Genomic DNA, 20,414 nt, shown 5'->3' with positions numbered 1-20,414 from the left:
TGCACTTCAAGGAGGTAAACAAGTGAAATATTATCATGTGCTTGGGAGGAGAACCATAAATATCTGTTGAATAGCACTAATGACTACCACACCAAGAAAAGTCCATTAGATGACTAGTAGGTTGAAATACTTTATAGAATCAGTCAAGTTGTGAAGTGATGATATATCAAGTAGGATTCAGGACCTAGGCAACAAGACAAGAAAAGATTTGAGAGCAGACAGGAGAGAAGGCCAATTAGTGTTCAAATTTCCATGGGAGCAGACTAATCATAAACAGATGGATTCCTGTGCTCAATATCTATTTGCCCACCAGCTCCGCTCTCCATGCTTCTCTACCCTTTGCTTATGTTCTGGGAGTCTAACCATTACAGATTACATCAATAAGCTCCCATGCTCTCTGGCTCCCAGTGGGTTTGGCCTAAAGAGAGCCCTGGAAGGAGATAGCAGAGAGGGAGCTGAGTCCCTAGTGTTTATTCCCCTGGCTCTCACCCTGTGAGGTCAGTTCAGGTTCCTGTATCCCTTAATCTCTCTTTCCAGCGGACGTAATATCTCTGAATAAACCCTTCCAGGAGTAGCACCAGGAATGGTTGCCTCACAAACTGAAATTATTCTTCCTTATGAATCATCACCTATCAGTGTCTTTCTTTAAGGTCATAAAAGAGTGTAGAGGGCATGTATGGGAGTGGATCATAAGGATGTTAAACCAAGGAAGATGAGATTTATGACATAAAAGACTGAATGCATTGACATGGGTATATTCACTTAGGATTCAGCATTCAGTATGCTCGCTCGAGAACCTGGGAATAGCACTACCAGTCTGCTAGATTGGCTAACTGAATTCTGGACTAAACAATGGCCTACAGTTAATGAGGTTGAAATGCTAGTATTTTCTTGGCATACACTGGAGCAGTGGTTCTCAAAAAGTAGTCCCTAGACCAGCATCATCAGCCTAAACTGGGAACTTGTTTTATTGCAAATTCTTGGGGACCACCCCAGAATTACTTAATCAGGAACTCTTGGCATGGGACCCAGTAATGTGTGATTTAACAAACCCTCCAGGTGACTCTGATGCACACTGATGTTTGAGAACCACTGCACTAGAGGAAAGAGGCCAGAGGCCCAGGGAAATAGGAATGTTGGAATGGATCATTATATGAATCTTCTCAACTCTGTAGTGGCTGTGTTACCAAGTCCAATCTTGTACTGCTCACCACACAACAGGCCAATAAATCAAGAAATGAGGTGTTGGGGCAAGGAATAGTGACTTTATTCAAAAAGCCAGCAGATGGAGAAGGTGGTGAAGTAGTGTCCAAAAGAACCATCTTACCAGAGTTAGAATTCAGGCTTCATTTATACTAAAAGGGGAGGGGGTGTGGCTGGTTGTTGTAAACTTTTTGGTGCCGGTCAGACCCTGGAGGAGATGTGATAATCCTTTCTTCTTGCAGCTGTCCATGTAGGTCTGGTCACAAAGTTCCTGTAAACCTCCAACAAGACAAATGTTATTCTCTGTTCTGCAACTTTTTATCTCTATATGAATTAAAAGTGTTACACTCTTAAAGGTCAAGCCTGGGAGGCAGAGACTTGAGAAAGGGATATTATGTATATTTCAGGCTACAGGCAACATTCCTTCACAAAGGTGCAGAGTCAGCATGACCAGGCACGGGCTACAGAGCACAAAGTTTACATACAGATAAAGGAATAGATACAATATGGAGTCAGGTTTGTTCTTTGTCACAGCTGAACTCTGTAAGTCAGAGATAACAATAGGGGGTGTTGTGGTGGATTTAGGTTCCCTGATATCAATGGGAACAATGGGATCCTGGTGTGTTAGAGGTTATATGACAATATTTAACTATCAGAGACAAGGCGTGTGCAATTTCTCAATAAACCAAGGAATGTAATGATAGAGTATTTTCACCTAAAGCAAACTGTGGCAATGACCAATTGATCACAGAGTCCCTACAATTAAATTTATTGGCAGGCTACTAAGTTGCTAGTTGATGATAAAGGTTAGAAAAATTCCAAATCAAGTTAGAAGCCTAACTTGAGTCACCATCATGGGACTCCATGGCCTCTTCTCCAAATCCTCAAATATAATTGAGTCAAAGTCTTTCAACTGAGGTGCAAATTCTGAACCTTTGAGGAGGGACCCTGCAGTGTAGCCACAAGCTTACACCATGAACCCTCCCTCGATCCTTCTCTAGTGAGACCTGAACCCAAGTAACTGTGCACTGGAGGAAGGAAAATATCCCGACCTTCTGGGGATTAATAGCGACTTACCTGGAATTTAGGTTGATGACTACTAGAGACAAAAATGCCACCATAGTCCACTGGTCAAAGTGAAATCAGGTGAGATGGAATTTGGCTCACATCCATTTCACAATACATCCATTTGGAATGTAGACCTTTTCTGTTATTTCTCTTGTTGCAGAGTATATAGTGGGAATAGATATATTAAGTAACTAGCAGAATTTCACAATATCTCCTTGTCTCTTGGAGTTAAGTTGAAATACTTTATAGAATTGATCGAGTTGTAAAGTGATATGTCAAGTGGGAGGGCTATTATGGTAGAAAAATAGTTTCATGGAGGACTATTATGTTAGAAAAAGTGAAGTGGGGGCCTCTTCCAAGATAACAAACCAAAAGCCCTTGGAGAATTTGCAGAGATTAGTGCCACCATCAAAGACTTTAGAGATGCAGGGGAAATGATTCCTATAACACTCCCATTTATCACACTACTTTGGCTGATGAAAAAGCCAGATGGATCATGGAAAATGACAGTAGATTATTGCAAATAATCAGGGAGTGATGCCAATTGCAGCTGTGGTTTCAAATGTGGTATATTTACTGGAGCAAATCAACACAGCCCCTGGAATCTAGTATGCAGCTACTGACCTGTAAAATGCTTTCCTTTACCTTCTAATCAGTAAGGAATATCAGAAACAGTTTACATTTGCATGGCATGGACAGTGATATATTATTTACTATATTGCTTCAGGGCTGTGAACTCTCCTGCTCTCAATCATAATATAGTCCAGAGGAGCTTTGATCATCTTGACAACCTGAAGAATATCACTTTGGCCTATTAGTTTGATGACATTATGCTAATTGGACCTACCAAGTAGGGAGTAGCAAGCACCCTAGATCAGTTTTAATCAAACTTCATTGGTAAAGGATCATTTCTTTTTTAAATTCCAATTTTTAAAAAAGTTTGTATTAATTTAATTTTTTCATTTCATCAAAGACTGATACTTTTGCAAAATATAATAAATACAAATTATTAGAAAACTTTATGTGATTGGATATTGCAAGTATGTCAGCTTGCTATATAAGTTTTTAAATATTTCTATCAATTTCTATATTCATCTTGTTGCAGACAAATGACAAACAGTTGAGGAACTGACACGAGTCCATGGAACAATTTCAGTAGCACTGCCATAGATATATTAGTAAGACATATGAATGCCAGAGAGTAGGAGATAAACCATGCAAAAATTCAAGGCCTTCCATATTAGTGAAGCTTCTGAGTCCAGTGGTCTTGAGTATATTGGGATATTTCCTTCCATAATGAGAGACAAGTTACCTCACCTTTTAACACTCACACACAAAAATAGGCATAACGCTTGGTGGTCCTCTTTGGATTTGGGAGGTACCATAAAACACATTTGTGCTTCTCTGACAGATCCATTGGTAGTCTGTAAATCTAATTTTAACTGGGTTCTAGAAAAGAATGGGCTGTCCATCAGTTCCAGGCTGTAGAGTAACATGTTTTACTACTAAGGCTTTATGAACCAGGGGTCCCAAAGATAAGGGGAGTTTCTGTGGCAGAAAGATGTTATATGGAGCCTCTGGCAAACCCCAATGGAAAGATAATAGCACAGTACACTTTGGTTTAGGAGAAATGTCTTACTCTACTCAACTTTCCATTTAAAAACCAAACCAAACAAAACAGATCCTGGGTTAAGAATGGGCCCTAAAATAGACTATTGTTCATCATGAACTGGTGTTATCTGATTCACACAACAATGAATTTGGATGTCACAGCCTCATTTCATTATAAAATGGAAGTAGTATATACCTGGCCTAAACAGATCTGGAAGGAAATGTAAAGACTACGAGCAGATGATCCAGTAATTGTGCTCCTTGGTATTTAACCAAATGAATTGAAAACTTATGTCCACACAAAAAATTACATATGAATGTTTATAGCAGCTTTATTCATAATTGCCACAACTTGAAAGCAATCAAGATGTCCTTCAGTAGGTGAATGGATAAACTGTGGTATATCCAGATAATGGAATATTATTCAGCACTATAAAGAAATGAGCTGTCAAACCATAAAAAGGCAGGGAGGAAAGTTAAAATGCATATTACTAAGTGAAAGAAGCCACTCTGAAAAGTCTGATTCCAACAATATGACATTCTGGAAAAGGTAAAACTATGGAGACAGTAAAAGGATCAGTGGTTGCCAGGAATTGGGGGGAAGAAGGAATAAATAGGCAGAGCACAGATAATTTTTAAGGCAGTAATATTATTCTGTATAATGTTATAATGTTGGATACATGTTATTATACATTTTTCCAAACCCAAAGACTGTACAACACCAAGAGCATACTCTAATGGGTATGGGTAATAATAATGTATCAATGTAGGTTCATCAGTTGTAACAAATGTATCTCTCTGGTGCTGAATGTTGATAGTGGGGGAGGCTATGTGTGTGTGGAGAAAGGGGGTGTATGTGAACTCTTTGTTCTTTCTAGTCAATTTTGCTATGAACCTAAAAGTGCTCTACAGATAAAGTTTATTAAAATTTATGAGCAGATATCTCAGATTCTCACGACATCCGGTTATACCGCTTTACCACCTCTCCCTCAAACACATCTATTACTTTCTGAGGAGTTCCTTATGAGTAGTTAATGAGGAGGAAAAAGCATTGGGCCTGATTTACAGATGGAACTGCATGGTATGCCAATACTACCTAGAAGGAATGGCTGTGAAAGTCACTGGTGAAGGGAAATCCTTCCAGTGGTCAGAATATTCAGCAGTATATATAACTTTGCACATCAGTGGGAGGAGAGATGGCCTGAAATATGGATCTATATCAATTCATAAGCAAAGGCTAATAGGTTGGTTAGGGATTTGGAAAGATCAGAACTGGGAAGTCAGTGACAAGGAAGTCACAGTAGGTAGAGAGGTATTTGAATAGACTTCTTCAAATGAGCTAAGAGTGTGAAGATATTTGTAGCCTATGCAAATACCGACCAAAGGGCATCCATATCAGAGGAAGCTCTCAATAATCAAATGGACAAGATGACTGGCTCTTTTGGTTAGTCAACCTCTTTCTGCAGTCACCTTGATGCTAATTCAATAGGCCCATGTAAAAGTATACATGGTGGCAGGGATAGAAGCTATGCATGGATTCAACAATATGTTCTTTCCATTGCCAGAGCTGACTTGGCTACCACCACTTTTGAATGACCAACCTGCTCACAGCAGAGGCTAACGTTGAGCCCCAAATATGGTATCATTTCCAATGGACCAGCAGGCTATCTGGTGTCTGATTGATTACAGTAGACACCTCTTCTTATGAAGGAGGCAACACTTTGTCCTCAATGGGATAGACACATATTCTGGATATGGATTTCCCTCCTCTGCCTGGAAAGACTGTGCCAGCATCACTGTTCATGGACTTATAGAAGGCCTTTATCAATTACCATGGTATCCCATACAATATTATCTCTAGCTGAGGGATACATTTTAGAGCTATGGACTCACACTGACAGAATTCACTGGTTTTATTATGTGCCTTATGTGATCTGCTGAAGATTAATTTTTTTATGACAAATAGGAGAAAACAACATGCAAGTTTAAGATGCTGTCCTAAAGGATGCAGTGTATGCCTCAAACCAGTGGCCAGTAAATAGTGCAATTTCTCCCATAACCAGGAACTAAATGGTGGGTTGGTGTGGTCCTTCCTACAATTACAGCTCATAATATACTTGAAGAATTTTTGCTTCCATTCCCACAATCTTGGGCTTGGTGGTTTTGGAAATCCTAGTGTATAAGGTAGGAATATTTCCACCAAGAAACAAGGTCATGGGTCTGATGGGTGGGAAGCTGGCACTACTTCATGGGTTCTTTTTTAGCTCTTCATGCCCCTAAACCAATATGCAAAGAAGGGACTCACTGTATTGAATTAGGTAATTGATTATAATTTTAGAGGGAAATTGAGTTGTTGCTACACAATGGGACAAAGAGGATTATGCTTGGAATCTAGGGGCTTGACAGCTGGGCAAGGGAGTAACAAGAGGCACCCTCTCTTGTGCCTCTTGTTACTCCCTTGCCCAACTGTCCTCATCAACTGAAAACTGCAACAACCCAACAAAGTCAGGACCACAGGACTCAGATCATTCAGGAATGAAGGTTTGTTACACCCAACCAGGTGAAGAACCTCATCCATCCAGGTGCTGACAGAGGGTAAGGGGAGCAGAGAATGGGAGAGGAAAGGCAGCTGTGGTTACCAATATAGCCTCATGAATAGTCACAGAGGAGAAAAATACAGCGCTATGTTTTTTGTTCTTTTATCTTCTCCCCTACACTCCACCACTGTTTTAATGAATAATCTCAGTAGTGGCTAATATTTTACATGGAGTATGATCAAAATGACATCACCCTGCAATGATATGGTAGCTTGTGTGACTTCATGCAACCCATTAGTGGAGACATGAAATTTTTACTCAGATGAAGGTCAAGAACGGATGCTGAGGTGCAAAAGGAGTGTACAGTGCTGGTTATCTTTCATTTGCCCCCGCAGCTGTTCTCTCCACCCTTTTTCAACTGGCTTGGTGCCCCAGGAGGCTGATTTATGTTGGACTATATTGACGAGATCCCATGACTTCTGATTTCCAGTTGAGTACAGCTAATGAGGAACAAAGACAGGAGATCAGAAAGAAAGAGAGAAGTGAGATCACGGTATTTGTTCTCTGAAATGTCAGCTCAAGCTGACTGTGACCATGCTCAACTCAAGGCGGTCTTCTATACACAACTTTTACCTCTTCAGGTGTATAAGTTGTAACAGCTCATTATTATTAGCCCCAGGTTACTGCACTATCTCATATGGTTCTCCTACATTCTGCCAACACCTTTGTAAAAAACCCTTTTATAAATAAACCCTTTTAAATTATCCTAATTTGTGTGTGCATTCTGTTAAATGATTGGATCTCTGATTGATACAATTCCCTAGGCAGTGCTCTTGGTACAACCTACAATCTATGGCTGGGTGGGTATGTGCCAGATATCTATAGGCAGTTTCTAAAATTTTTGTGTATATACATGGATATATATTTTGGAGGTAATCATTTTTTGTCTTGTTGCTTAATTGCAATTGTCTTTTAGAATTTGATTGTTAAAGATTTATGCAATATTACAAAGGACTATTGGGCTTATAGAAATTATTCATATGGGATTCTTCGTTATACCTAGAAATATATGGCCACCAGGCTTGAGCAGTCATTAAGTGACTGCTTAATGGCATTTTTAAAGTTTCAAATTTGGTGGGTTGATATTTATTTTTCTATTTTATCTTGTTTTATGTACTGACATATTATTGAGATTGTTTTGAGTTATACTAGGTCATGGATTTTATTCACTGGTTTCCCTCCTCTTCGTTTGTGATGGATGTAATGGGATTAAAACATATGGTTCTTGGGCGATTGGGATTGACATGTATACAATGATTTGTATAAAATTGATGACTAATAAGAACCTACAGTATAAACAAACAAACAAACAAAATAACTAACACTAAAAAAACCCCAAAACATATGGTTCTTTACTTTCTATTTTTTGTCATACTGGTAAAATCTTTATCTGAGTAAAGAGGCTATAACAAAGCAAAACATCTTCCTGTGGATTATATCTGAAGAAGATCTAGATAAATTAATCTTGTGAAGTTTGGTATAAGAAATAAATAGGATACATCTTTAAAAAGAGTTTTAGGTAAACTAATTGAATAAATATTAGAATGTGGGGTGGATGGGTTGAAAGTGAGATATACTGATAACAAAATAAGTTATTTTGTTTTGGGGCACTAAAGACAGAAAGACAATTACCTCTGTGAAAGAAGACAATCTGTTTCATGAAGAGAAGACAGGAGAAAATGAGTTCTTAAAAAATACAGGGAATTTATTTTACTATTTGCACTTTGGTGATGTATTGATGTAGATATATACACACACATGTGAGGCAAGGTAGTATTAAGACTTGGGGTGCAGTGGGGTGCTATATTGGGATGCAAAGGGATATCTGTTGCTTTTGAAATGGAAATGATAGGAGTGGTTGAAAAGCTGGAGAGTTTTAAAGCCTAAATATTTCCATGGATTAACTCATTTAATTGTAGGGCTTCTGTGAGGCAGTCTGTCTCCAAGGCCTGCACACTTAATCTCCACACTGTACTGCCTCTAAATTTGGCATTAAGTTTTTGCACCTAAATTTGCAAATAAAGTTTATGGTAAAAGCTGCAACATGGACTAATCCAAACCAAATAACTTATACCAAGCCCCTGTTTCATAGCATTTAATGTCAACTATATAATAACTATGCATAGGTAAAATGATTGGCAGTTGAGGTCTGGCCTAGGTTCTGAACTGGGATGGGAGGAAGGTAGTCTCATGGCTATCAACAGACAGCTGCAATTGTCTGTGTGTAGAAAAGACTTAGAAATACTAATATGAAAAGGGGTTTTCAAGTCCAGAAACAAAGAAGTACATAAGTACTTATTTTAAACACATGCAACAACAATCCTGCCATGAGGTTGGGGAGGAGTTAATGCAAAGTTCCCTTGGTGGGAGACTTTATTGCCTACAGTAGTCCTTCAAAGAATGTGGGGTGGGTGGGTCCTTTGGCCGCACTATGTACTTGAATCCTGTAAGAGGTTGATACAATGCTATCAAAGGAAACAAGATGGGGAATAGGGTTCAAAACTTTTATTTATTTATTTATTTATTCAAAATCTTTAATTTTTATTATCAACTAAAAGTTTTTGAAGATATCCTTTAATTATTTCTGTGAAACAGGCTTTTCATGAAAGTACTATGTATAGTCAGACTCCATAAGTAAAATAATGAATGAATGAATGAATGAATGCTTTCCTGAGTTGTCAGCATTATTATCTGAAGCTCTTTGATGTAATTCCACAGAGTCTGAAAACATCAGGGAATAGCCTGAATGGTGGGAATACTAACCTCATAGTCGGCAGGCCTGTCACAGAGCAGGATGTACAAACCAAATGCAGAGACTCTCAAACCACCCAGGTTTTTCTTCTTGTGTGGAGAATAACCTGGATTTTACAAGATCATATTTTAACCATTCATTCTTAGATAGTATTATTGCTAAAAACATTTGATCAAGATTTTTTTGAAAAATAAAGTTCATACAAATATTTGATGATAATATAACCATTTAAAGTGATACAAATGGTTATTTTAATGGTTAATAAGTTAGTTTCTATTTATATTTCATTAGTTTCCATAGAGCTATAGCATTTTGAGTTCTCAGTAAGATAGCAAAATGGGTGATCATTTTTCAGCATATAAAATAATTCTATAAACTTTATTTCAGCTTAAATTCAAGGAAAAAATAAAAGGTTTACTTTCTCCACGTGGGAAACAAGATGTTAAAAATAACTAGCAATAAGATGATTTATCATGGCAATATTATTAATTTTTGTAAACAGCTTCTGAGAAAAGACATCTGAAAATACCATATATAGAGTTCTGAATTATACCAGTCATAGTAGCTTATTGGAGGGAATATTAGCATATCCAAGCTATCCTTAAAACAGTTCTGCTCTTGGCAAGTTTCTGAGCACAGAATCATACTTGTGTTGTGTTAATATTATCAGCCTCCATCATAAAAATTGATCCAATTTCTTCTTATGAATACTTATTTGAACATTTTTACATCTGGAAAATACAATCCCTCAAGTAGCTTGCTGTATAATCAGAATTTTAAAGAAGTGCAAATCAGCACTATTCACAATAGCCAAGACATGGAAACAACCTAAATGTCCATCGACAGAAGAATGGATAAAGATGTGGTACATATATACATGGAATATTACTCAGCCATAAAAAAAGAATGAAATAATGCAATTTGCAGCAACACGGATGGACCTGGAGATTATCACACCAAGTGAAGTAAGTCAGAAAGAGAAAGGCACATATCATATGATATCACTTATATGTGGAATCTAAAATATGATACAAACGAACCCATCTATGAAACAGAAACAGAATCACAGACATAGAGAACAGACTTGTGGTTGCCAAGGGGGAGGGGGCTGGGGGAGAGATGGAGTGGGAGGTTGGGGTTAGCAGATGTAAGCTTTTATATAAAGAATGGATAAACAACAAGGTCCTACTTGATAGCACAGAGAACTATATTCAATATCCTATGATAAGCCATAATGGAAAAGAATAAAAATAGCAAAAAATAAAGAAGTGCAAGTCAGATTAATGATGCCCAGCATATCTATGTATGGAAAATGGCATTTCTTCTGGTTCTAGCAGAAATTTGGTAAGATGCACTAGATTTTCTTTCATTTTATCTTGGTATAAATGTCCTTGATACATATTATAAAACACATGAACCTTGAAAGTATTATGCTAAGTTAAAGAAGTCGGCCACAAAAGACCACATATTGTATAATTCCGTTTATATAAAATCTATAGAGACGGAAAGTATGTGGAGGCTGGGGGGTGGTGGGGAGGATAAGATATGGAGTTTCTTTTTTGAGGTGATTAAAATGTCCTAACATTGATTGTGGTTACACTTGCATATATCTGTGAGTATACTAAAAAAACCGAACCACATATTTTTAAAATGTGAATTCTATGGCATGTGAATTATATCTCAATAAACTGTTTAAAAAGTGAGTCAGGGAGCTTATACATAGCATTGGTACATTGGATTTATTCAGATTCTCCTTTTTCCCAGGGCCTGACCAACTAATTCAATTTAATGAAACTCACAAGGCACCTATCATGTGCAAAATGCTGTGTACCATCACTGCAAGAGATAAAAGATGAAACCGCCTTTACCTTTCAGGAGGTTACAGTGCAGAAAGGGAAATGATGATATAATAATAATGGTGATGATGATGATGATGATGATAGGAAGAGGAGGGAAAAGAAGAGATAGCATTCACTGAGTATTTGCTATGTTCCAAGAACTGTGTTAAATGCTTTAAATGTTATTTTGTTTTATTCTCATAGCAACCATAGAGATAGATACTGTTATTTTTCTGATTTTTATCTGAGGAAACAGACACATAAAAGGTGAATTAACTTGCATAGGGTCACACATCAAGAAATGGCAGGGTGAGAATTTTAACGTAGTGCTTAGCCAAGAGCCAGCGCTCTTAACAACTTGAGTCCATAGATACACAAAATACATAATACAAGGTAGATTGAGGTGTGTAATGAAAGAGTCAAATAAAAGTGATAGAGTCACCTGAAGAAAGAACACATCTTATTTGTGGCTCAGGAAGGACTAGAAATAACACATCTTATTTGCAGCTCTAAAGTACATGGGTATGTTTGAATATTTGACTACAATTTTCATGAGTCATGAAGTAGCTTCAAATCTACATCACAAATTAAATACTTCTTTTTTTGGTAAAATAAATATGGTCAAACAGAAAATGACTACAGAATCACAATGTCAAAGGTGAAACTTTCTCAAAATAAATTTATAATAGACAAAGAAACTATCACGATATAAAACCAGAACCCCCAATTCTATTCATTCTCCTTATCTCCAATCTAATCCTTTATTTTCAGCCTGAGATCTTTCAAACTCTTCTTTTTGTGCTTGCAATTACATTCCTAATCTAGATTGTACTGATCTTCCCCCTCTCCTGTCTACTTTCTTATTGACTTTCCCACTGCTTCCCTTCCCACAGTTAGTTGAATATTATGGCTAAAGCTATTCTTATGAATCACATAAAGCACATCACTAATAAGAACTTTAGTGTTTTTCACATAAAGGATAAGTTATTTTGCTTTCAGTCTGGAGGCTACATATTAAATGTTCACCTATATCTACTTAGTCTATTGTCCTTTACATATTTCCATATCACTTTTCTCTACCATCGTCTATACTTACATCTAAAAAATAGCATCCCTGTTCTTTATTGAGTTCCCATGAGTGCTTTTAAAATTGCCTTCCTAAAACCTTTACTGGAAGATTGTTTTGGCCATAATCAGAGGAATAATGAAGTAATTTTACTTCCTAGACAGTCAGCATTGCTGATAAGTATGAAATATGCTAGACCACCCTCTTCTTCAGTCATTACATAAAAACCAATGTTATTTTATTAAATAACATTTACTTCTGCTATGGCATAAATGATCACCTCTGAATCATTCTGCTGATTACACAAAGATGTGATAGAAAATACGTGAATTATTTTATGTAAATAATGAAACAGACATTCTAGAGTTCTATGTTACTACTTAGAATAGGATAGGTGATTGCTGTGGTAATAAAAAAGACCCCAAATCTCAGTAGCTTAACACATAACAATTTATTTCTCACACTCAGAACATTCACTGTAAGTCCATCAGCTCTCCAGGGCAGGCCCCTTACAAATAGCAACTTAGAGATACAGGTTGCATCCATCTTGTAGGTACACTACTTGGAGGACACTGCTTTCAGGTCCTCATGGCAGGTAAAGAGAGCTGGAGGGTCAGGCAGGACTTTTTACTGCTCCGGTATTGAAACGACACATCACTTCTGTTTATAATCTCTCTGTAATCCCTCTGCTAGAAGTAATAAATGGCATTGCCTAACTACAAGGGGCTGGGAAGTGAATGGGGGCACATAGATATTTGATAGCTGTTAATGTCTTTGCCACATTCTACAAATAATATAAGCTTTTTTTCATATTTTAATGAAAAACAATTTTTGAAAAACTCTATATGGATAGAAAATATCTCTTAAATACAATAGTTTTTATCAGCATATAGACATATATTTTAGGAAACAGCTAAAGTTATGAAGCTTCAATGTGACCTAACAAGGCATTACATTTATAATGGTCCAAGAATGTTACTGAGAGATTCCGGGGTATGCACTGCAAAAATTTGGGGACCCAATATGTTATTTATCTACCAGATGTTTTCTATCTTTATAATAATTTTACTTGTGATTCAAGGGAGCTGACATGAAATCAGCTATTTAAAAAAATAGCTATTTATTCTCTCCTCATGCTAAAATACTTTGTACATATGACATTACAATTAGCACATCCTCTGTAACAGGTGTTTTTGTTAGACATCAATTTATAATTCATATTACTCTGATATAAAAAATGTAGAGTAAAAATAAATTTCAACTTATTTCAGCATAGTGGTAAACGTGATTCAGCAACAAACACGAGGCAACAAACTCCAAATGTTAGTAAAATGTGAAACAGAAGGATTATAATCTCCTAAATTTAACTCCTATTTTAATTCAATATTAATGCTTAAGACAAGAAATTTTTAAACAGCATACTTGCTAAGGTTTTGGCAGTAGTTTTATGTAACAAGACATACAGCGTACTAGAGGTCTGGCACTCAACTTGCTTACAGTAAACCAGCTTCAATATGAAGGCATTAAATATTTTTTAAAAACCTTCTTTTTACATGCTAAATATTTTGGCAAGTGTGCAATTAAACACAGTCATGACATTAATATAGTAAGATTAAGAAATTACAAACTTGAAACTTGTATCCTAAGCATAAATCATATAAAAAAGGATTACTGGTTATATAGAATATCTCTGGATAATCAAAACTTAATAGTATATAGCATGCAAAATATGTCAGAATCTTTATTAATCAAAAAATACCAGGGTCTATTTAAAATTATTCCCCTCCAAAGGGTATCAAAGTTAATTCAAATCATGTAACATTCTAACACTAAATATTATTCAGTACTGTTGAAATGGAGGTAAATTTCATAAAACTGGGGCCTTACATATACTGTAAATTGCTGTCTTTCTTGTTCACGTGAAACAGCATACATTACTAAGTAAGAAAAGAATGGCTGCTGCACTGGCAAAAATAGGATGTATAAGGATCAAAGGCACACTATTCAGCTCGCCAAAGTGAGAGCAAATTCTTTTTCCCCCACAAACCCTTTCCCCATGTAAACAAAAGTTCATTAAGGAGAAAAGAAAAATAAAATAAACTTTTAATCTTCAAAAGTAAGTATTTTGAGACAATGTTAAGTCCATGCTTCAAAAATGTCAGCTATTGTTGCCTGGATATTTCTGATTATATTTTAAAGATGTAACCAAATTAGATACTTTTAACATTAGATCCACTGTTTGGTCAAAATTATTTATCATCTGAAACATTTTACTTTAATTCTAAACATTTTAACCACTAGTATGACAACACGGTTTTAGCTCTCAGAAGAATTAGCCAGTGGAGGGAAAAACACACAAAAAACCCCAAAATCCTACATTTAAGCTGCAGGCAACAATTATGGCCCTTTCTGGCACAGTAGCATTTGACTGGCAACTCAAAGTCCAGGAATAATTCTACTAACACAGGGAAACTCATGCATTTTGGTAAATATGCCCTAACATTCACAGTTGAAGTTTCCTTTACACCTTTCTTTTTTCAATAGGGGAATCTTGCTTTTTTTCTTGATATTATCCGGACTTGTGGTTTGAACCTGACTTCTTTTTCTTCTTCTTACTATGTTTTTTGTGCTGTTTCTTCTTCTTCTTCTTTGCTTTTTCCGTTGCTTTTTCTCGCTCTTCACGTCTTCTCTTCTTTTTTGCTTGCACCTCCTCTTCATAATCTGATTCTGATGAGGACTCCAATGATAAAGGTTTATCCTCAGGACAAGTCTTCTTTCTTTTTTTGCTGAGACTTCTAATATACTTTTCTTTCTCTGTTTCATCCTTTGACTTCTTTTTCTTTTTTACAGATTCTTTGCTCTCTGATTCAGATTCACATGTAGAGCTTTCTGATGATTTGTATGAACGGTTCTTCTTTTTCTTTCTCTTTTTTCCTTGTTTCTTTTCCTCATCCTCAGAATCTGAAGAACTGCTTGAAGAATCAGAGCTTGATGTAGAAGAAGATGAAGACTGACAAGATTTCTTCTTTTTCTTTTTCTTTCTTTCTCTTTTTTTGGATGAGCTCTCATTTCCACTTAATAATTTCTCTCTGCTTTTTTCTAGTTCCTTCTTCCAATTCTCATTCATTTTTTCTTCAAATTCAGCTAATGCCTTGGAGCCTTTCTTTTTATTTTCTAATTGTTTCTTCACTTCTTCCCAGGTGGGCCTTGGTCGATTCAGATAATCTTGTATTGTTGGGCCTGCAGATTGAGATGGGCCCCTCCATCTGGCCATTGCTATAGGATTCATATAGGCCACCCGATTGTCCCGCTTCCCCATGGTGCCTGATGGTTCCCAGAGCCGACTCTCAGTTGCTAAAGAGAATAAAGATAGACATCCTCCTTAAATTCTTCATCTGCTAGTATACCAAGTGGGCTCCATTCTGTGAGAGAAGCAGATGGAATGATTACAAAACACCTTTAATATAAGACAAACTAAGCACATAAGTTTAATTGGTCACTGTCTATCACATAGTACAGTAGAAAGATTTCCAAAATCTTAGACCTTGAGAAAAAAAATATACACACAAGATTTTTGCATGTTTTAGACGTTGTGGTATGAATATAATATAAAGTGTTTTTTATATCTCATGTAAGGTTCTGTTATCTAAATTTTTTAAATAACTATTTCCTTTTATATTGTATGATAATTACCTTTTTTCTTTCTTTCTTTCTGCCTTATATGGTATAAAGAGAGAGAGGAATTTCTATAGCTAAATTCTATACCAGGCAGACCTTCTCCATTTTAGTAGAGTGCAGCACAATCCACTCCACTCTTTGACAGAAACCTAGGAGTCATACCTGAAAAATCCTTCTCCCTCAATTCTCACATCCAGTTCATACTAAATCCTGCTGTTTAAACCCCCACAACAATAGGTCTCATGTCCATTCACTTCTCTCCAAATATACTGTCATCTACATAGTCCAGGTACTGCCATTTTTCATTTGGACTATTAATCTCTAGTATCTATTGTTTATTATCTGCCAGGGACTGCTTAGTGTTGTGCAGTGGGTTATCTCATTCAGTCTCCAGACTAACCCTACGAAGTTGATCCTATTATTATCCCTGTTATACAGATGAAGAAACTGAGGCTTAGAGAATTTGAGTAAAGAGTACTTGCATAAAGTAACATAAAAAATGGCAAATTGCAAAACCAGAATTTAAATCAAGGCAGCCTGACGCCAAACCCTGCACACCTAACACAACATTATATTGCCTCCTTATATCAACCTCTTATTTATTTACTTATTTATTTATGGCTGTGTTGGGTCTTTGTTGCTGTGTGCGGGCTTTCTCTAGTTGCGGCGAGCGAGGGCTACTCTTCGTTGCAGTGTGCGGGCTTCTCATTACGGTGGCTTCTCTTCTTGCACAGCACAGGCTCTACGTGTGTGGGCTTCAGTAGTTGTTGCTCGCGGGCTCTAGAGCGCAGGCTCAGTAGTTGTGGTGCATGGGCTTAGTTGCTCTGCGGCATGTGGGATCTTCCCGGACCAGGGATCAAACCTGTGTCCCCTGCATTGGCAGGCGGATTCTTAACCACTGAGCCACCAGGGAAGTCCCTCAAACTCTTAATTGACAGCCCTATATTTACTCTTACTCTCTTCCATTCCAATCCCACACTGAAATCAGAAGGATCTTAAAATACTCCAATGGCTTTACATTTTAATGAGAATTAGATCCACACTCCTATAAAGACCCTGTATGATCTGTCCTGCTTATTGCTCTTACATTTCATTGAGTGTTATTCACTCCTTTTCTCAATTCTATCTTTTCCAATCTTCTCTTGGTTTCTGGAACATGTTACGCTCCAAGCTTAGCCACCATGGCCAGTTCTATCTCATCTTCATGCCTCAGTTTAGAGGTCAATTCCTCAGAAAGGAAATTATTAGGTGGAACTATATAAAATCACCAATTATACAGAAAAAAAGTCAAATACCAGCAAATTCACATGGCTCAACCTTATATTATGTTGCCTCCGTATCTATCCCTTATAGTCATTATTCTGTATCACAGTTCCTTGTTTCTTTTATTCGTAGCACTTAGAAAATTGAGGATTATTTTTTTTATTTGACTATTTGGATGTGTGTGTTTGTGTGTGTGCATGCATGTGTGTGTGTGTGTGTGTGTATGCATGTGTGTATTCATTGCTAAATATAAGGCTAAGAAGGGTTAAAGGTCATGTTTGATCTGTCTTATCACCATGGTGTTCCCAGTACCTAACATGGCATCTGGCCCACACTAAATACTCAGTAAGTATTTGCTCAATAATAAACAAACGAATGAATGGATTGATGCAGGGGTAACTCTGTGAAAAAGGGGCATTCACAGAAGCCTCCTGGAGTTGGTGATGTCAGTACAGGATTTTGAAGGGTAAATAGGAGTTCACCCGGGAAATGAGGAAATGACAGACATTCCAGGCAGAAGAAACAATATGTGAAAAAACAGAGAAATCTGAAAGAGCACCATGTATTTAGTGTTGATGGAGCCTAAAGTGAAAGAGGGTAGCAGCAGGAGGTAAGGCTGCATAGGAATTAAATAGCCTGATCATAGAGGCTTTCTTAGGTCATTTTAACATCTTGGATTTTGTCCTATACTTGTTAGGAAGCTAGCAAAGTCTGAAGAGAAAGATGATCAGACATATCACAGATTTTTCTGTCAGTCTCCATCTTGACTTTGACCCTTTAAGTCACCCTAACATACCTACCCATCATAAGCTCAATGCCACAGATTTTACAGTGACTCTTGGTAATAGTTTCTTGGGTTTGATTTGTTGTGTTATCTTATTCTCCTTCCTCTTCAGTTCTGCCCAGTTCCTCTTAGGTATTTGTGTCATTTTCATTCTTACTGCTACCCTAAAGGTCTGTCAAATATCATTGTTTCCCAGACTCGATCATCAAAAGTCCTTAATGACTTTATTTCATATTCAACTTGCTGGTTTTTTCTGCTACTGTACACTTAGAATAGCATAATCCATTCTAATTACAGTTCCTTGAGACCTAGTCCTGACATCATCTAGAAAAACAGGCAAAGACCAATTCACAAAGGATTTGGATGCAATGCTGAGGTTGGGATTTATTCTATGGGACTTACAGTGAATCTAATGGGGAGGTGTGGACTATTTTAAGCCAGAGAGTGATATAGTCACATTTGAGTGCTTAAGAGACAATTTCTTACCAGCTGAAGACAATGAGATTCATTCAAGTATTCATAGATATAAAATGAGTCTGAACTAAAAATAGTGGTATAATGAATGAAAAGAGGGGGAAATATATGAGACATGTTTAGGAGATGCTACTGAAATTAACGATCAGTGAGATACAAAGGGTGAGGAAGAGAAAGGAATCTAGGGTAAAGTTCTGGTTTGTGAGACTAGATACAAGGCAATGCCAATGACTGGGTAATATAGGAAACGGCATAGACTTTGAGAAAAGGTCTGGGTTCAGTATTGGATACATAAAGTTTGAAACATGTGAGTGAATCCACATGTAGGAAATTGGATGTATCGGTGTTAGCACTCTGGAATGTGACCTGAGTTAGAGATATAGGACTGGCAGTCACTGAGTGATGGCTAAAGTCATGAGAAAAAATTAAATTACCTTGGGGAAGATTTCAAATGAAAAAAGGTTTGAGCACTGGATCCAATTTAACAACAACACACAAGGGGCTGGCAGAGAAAGTAAAGCTTCAGAAAATTAGCCAGAGTGGTAAGAGCTAGACCAGTATCAGAAAATTAAGTAAGAGTCACAGAAACACAGTGGAGAGAGTAAAGTTTCAAGGTGAGGGCAATAATCCTCAAAGGTCTATGTTCATGAATTTCATTTGAGCAATTTTTAAACATTAAAATTTGAGGAAAAAACCTAAATGTCCATCAATAACAAACAGGTTATATCAACTATAGTATACATATACAATGGAATACTACATCCACAACATACTGTTGAGTGAAAAGTTCACCAGATGTAAACACTGGTTATCTCTGCATGTGGAGAGGCATTATTTCCTTTTGTAAGTTTTCCTATACTATTTATATTTTTTACAATGAGCAGGTATTATCTTTAACTTTAAAAAAATCCAGAAAAAAAGGTGTTATGGACAACAATATTAAATGCAGCAGATAGGTCAAGTAAGATAAAATCTGAAAATGTCTATTATATTTGGCTATGAAGAAATCATTAGTAACCTTTGCTAATGCAATTTCAATTAATTAGGGCAGAAGCCAGATGACAGTGGGTTAAAGACTAAATGGGAGGGGCTTCCCTGGTGGCTCAGTGGTTGAGAGTCTGCCTGCTAATGCAGGGGACACGGGTTCGAGCCCTGGTCTGGGAAGATCCCACATGCCGTGGAGCAACTGGGCCCGTGAGCCACAACTGCTGAGCCTGCGTGTCTGGAGCCTGTGCTCCGCAACAAGAGAGGCCATGATAGTGAGAGGCCCGCGCACCGCGATGAGGAGTGTCCCCCGCTCGCCACAACTAGAGAAAGCCCTCGCACAGAAACGAAGACCCAACACAGCCAAAAATAAATAAATAAAATTAAAAAAAAAAAAAGACTAAATGGGAAGTGAGAAAGTAGGGACATAGGGTACATAGACTCATTTGAGAAGGAAAGTAAAGTGATAAGAGGGTAACTATAATGAGGGATGAAGAATTAAAGGAAATGATTTTTTACTGTTGTTTGTTTTTATCAAAGAAGAAACCTGAACATGTTCAGAGGGTGACAAGGTTAAACAGAAATACTTTTAAGAAGACAGGAAAGAGGGAGGAGCTTCAAGATGGCAGAAGAGTAAGACACGGAGATCACCTTCCTCCCCACAAATACATCAGAAATATATCTACATGTGGAACAACTCCTACAGAACACCTACTGAACGCTGGCAGAAGACCTCAGACCTCCCAAAAGGCAAGAAACTCCCCATGTACCTGGGTAGGGCAAAAGAAAAAAGAAAAAACGGAGACAAAAGAATAGGGACGGGACCTGCACAAATGGGAGGAAGCTGTGTAGGAGGAAAGGTTTCCACACACTAGGAAGCCCCTTCACTTGTGGAGACGGGGGTGGGTGGGGGGAGAAGCTTTGGAGCCATGGAAGAGACGACAGCAACAGAGGTGCAGAGGGCAAAGCAGAGAGATTCCCGCACAGAGGATCAGTGCCGACCAGCACTCACCAGCCTGAGAGGCTTGTCTGCTCACCCACCAGGGTGGGTGGGGGCTGGGAGCTGAGGCTTGGGCTTCGGAGGTCAGATCCCAGG

General features: G+C 37.5%; 1 protein-coding gene across 5 annotated transcripts in view; it reads right to left on the bottom strand.

Moving 5' to 3' along the window:
* The window catches only part of FAM133A (family with sequence similarity 133 member A), an 89,773-nt gene that overhangs the window by 14,103 nt on the left and 55,256 nt on the right, over nucleotides 1-20,414 (bottom strand). For 4 of the 5 annotated variants that reach the window (XM_082447459.1, XM_082447460.1, XM_082447461.1 and 1 more), the window contains one exon: nucleotides 1,328-15,557. In XM_082447459.1, the coding sequence (XP_082303585.1) occupies nucleotides 14,705-15,454 (750 nt within the window). In that variant the 5' untranslated portion in view covers nucleotides 15,455-15,557 and the 3' untranslated portion in view covers nucleotides 1,328-14,704. Of the gene's footprint in view, nucleotides 1-1,327; nucleotides 19,417-20,414 lie in introns of those variants that run through there. The other variant, XM_082447463.1, reaches the window with a different exon arrangement.

Source organism: Balaenoptera physalus (genome assembly GCF_965194825.1).
Source record: "Balaenoptera physalus genome assembly, chromosome: X".
Lineage (NCBI taxonomy): Eukaryota > Metazoa > Chordata > Mammalia > Artiodactyla > Balaenopteridae > Balaenoptera > Balaenoptera physalus.
Note: the sequence above shows the minus strand (reverse complement) of the source record. Positions and strands in the feature narration are given on the sequence as shown.